This window comes from Magnolia sinica, chromosome 1 (assembly GCF_029962835.1).
Source record: "Magnolia sinica isolate HGM2019 chromosome 1, MsV1, whole genome shotgun sequence".
In the NCBI taxonomy this organism is placed as follows: Eukaryota; Viridiplantae; Streptophyta; class Magnoliopsida; order Magnoliales; family Magnoliaceae; genus Magnolia; species Magnolia sinica.
In genome coordinates, this window is record NC_080573.1 from 43,731,538 (window position 1) to 43,733,847 (window position 2,310).

At 40.0% G+C, this 2,310-nt stretch overlaps 1 protein-coding gene across 1 annotated transcript; it reads right to left on the reverse strand.

Moving 5' to 3' along the window:
* Window positions 1-1,192: 1,192 nt before the first annotated feature.
* On the reverse strand, window positions 1,193-2,310 carry LOC131245908 (uncharacterized). The gene is made up of 2 exons (XM_058245684.1): window positions 1,910-2,310; window positions 1,193-1,826 (listed from the first exon to the last, which is right to left on the reverse strand). Exons 1-2 carry the CDS (start codon window positions 2,308-2,310, stop codon window positions 1,193-1,195), a joined length of 1,035 nt encoding a protein of 344 aa, XP_058101667.1.

The following is a 2,310-nucleotide window of genomic DNA, read 5'->3' on the forward strand; positions in this document are numbered from 1 at the left end:
CCCTAAAATGAGTTTTGAAAATGGTTGGATGGTGTGGATTTAAGGCACATAATCACTGTGACTCCCACAGGGGTCCCAGCCACCCCGGTGGATCCGGGTTCAAGCTAATCCGCTCCCGAAAAACTCAGCTCTCGACACAGCACACGAGGCGGTATGTGTCAGGATCCTCGTACATGGGCCCAACATTGTATTTGTGGCATCAAACCCGTTCAAAAGGATCGACCAAAGTAGGATGTTGAAAAAGTCAGGCTTCCAGCCATGTGGGCTACCACCTCAATTAGGAGGTTTTTGGATGATTGTCCATTGTTTTTCCTATGGGTTGGCCCACCTGATGATTGTACGCGCAGATTGCGTAAATACATGGTGGCCCCGACCATAGAAAACAGCGGACAAACACCCCAAAACGTATTCTACTAACATTTCATCGCATGGCATCCGGAGAGAGTTAGTTTCATAGAGTTCGTTTTGCCACTTTGGCGGAGACTCATATTACGGCGTCCTCACACTCCACTTCCCACCTGATAGAGTTTTCCAATGATCAGAACCGTCCATATTGTCAAGCCTACCAATGATCAACCATTGCATACCTATGCTGAATGGTTAATTGTGACAACCTATCTCTAGATAAACTTAGAATAATGAAAATAAAAATTTCAATGGCTTATATTCAAATTCTAAAAATCAATCATTTGGATCATTAATTAATTGTGATTGTACGCAAGTGTCGAAAAAATGGACCGTTGGAGTCTCACGACCATCTCAGAATGTGGCCTATTGGTTGGTGACAAACTCTAGACCCTATGCCACGAAGTACATTACCACCTGCCATATAGGCAAGGGTTGCATACCGGAAATTATGGACACTATAATGCACGTACGGCAGCCTAAAAATCAGTGTTAGATGAACTTAACCATCTGATATTTCTACCTTTTTAATTAGATTTTTTATAAATAAATTCTTAGCACAAGTAATTTAACTACTTTAAAAAACGAAGCAAAAAATATTCATCATTGATTTATGACATAATAATTTATGTCATCCAAACACCAAATAATGCTATGCACATACATCCACAACAAGCACTAAATATGCATTATCATCATAGTAATAATCATATGGAGGAGACTATCCACAGAATACTATGATGCACGCCAAATGGAGCCTACTACCTGCTAAGCTCTGCCTGGCTTCCTAGATTGTCATCCTAATCTCTTTTAATGCCAACTCTTTACCCCTCCAAGCTTTATCATAAGTTACTTTGATCCCGTATTCTCGACGAATCTCGTCAACAATATCTTTGGGTGTACAAGTCAATTTTTTCTGGATTCGATCCTTGACCAAACCAGCAATCCATTTACTACTAGCATGTCGATGCGTTCTTGTATTTGATGTTGACTCATTCACAGCATTACAAGTATGGTTTTCCTTCAAGGATTTTATCTTGAATGTAGGTTTTTGAGGAAGCTGACGTGCATGTATGCGCCATAAGCAATCGTCTGTAGTACATTTTGCCTGAAAACTGCCATGGCCCGACTTGGTTCGCTTGTACTCGAAATTTGAACGTATAGCATATTCCCTTAAAGCCTTGTGGAAAGCATTTACATCTTCAAATTCTTGGCCTTCTTTTAAAACTGGTGTCATTTTCAGCATTTCATTAAAGGAACTAGCTTTTTTTTTATCATCCATCAAGTCATTTGATGCACTTGGAACATCATCGTTATTGGCTTTGGTATCATGTGAGCAAGATGCAAGGGGTTCATTACTTTCATATATGCCCCGCAACATTGCTTGATCATTTCCATCACTGGCAATCTGCGTCAAATTACTGAAGAAACAGAGATAATTAGAAACAAGAGAGAGAATCAGTGAACTACATAACTGCAAACACAAACAACCAGTAGTGAGTACCTGGGATTTGCAGTGGAGATTGAACGTTGTTGGGCACAAAAAACGAAGAGCTGAATAGGATTGCTGCTTTGAGAAAATGCTGCTATCATATTAGATACATCGCTGTCATTCTGAATCGACACAATTGAATCTAAATCTAGATCAGGATATTTATACTTAATGCTGATGTCGGTCAACTGGCAAATCCCTCGCACTATGGATAGAAGATTGACGTAATTGATTGCTTGATCGACATGAATAATGCGGTTCATACCTCCAACGTAATAAACCTGGCTGGATTCCTGAACGAAATCACCCCCAAATCTACAGAGTACTGGCACCTTGTTTGTAGACATTACAGGTGTAAAAAGAAAACTGTTGGTATGCAGAAGAAACTCGAGAACAACAGCTTTGACATTCAT

Coding starts and splice junctions, on each gene's coding strand:
- LOC131245908 (XM_058245684.1), bottom strand. CDS start 2,310: ATGAATGTCAAAGCTGTTGTTCTCGAGTTTCTTCTGCATACCAACAGT. Junction 1,827..1,909: donor ATCTCCACTGCAAATCCCAG/GTACTCACTACT, acceptor CTGTTTCTTCAG/TAATTTGACGCAGATTGCCA.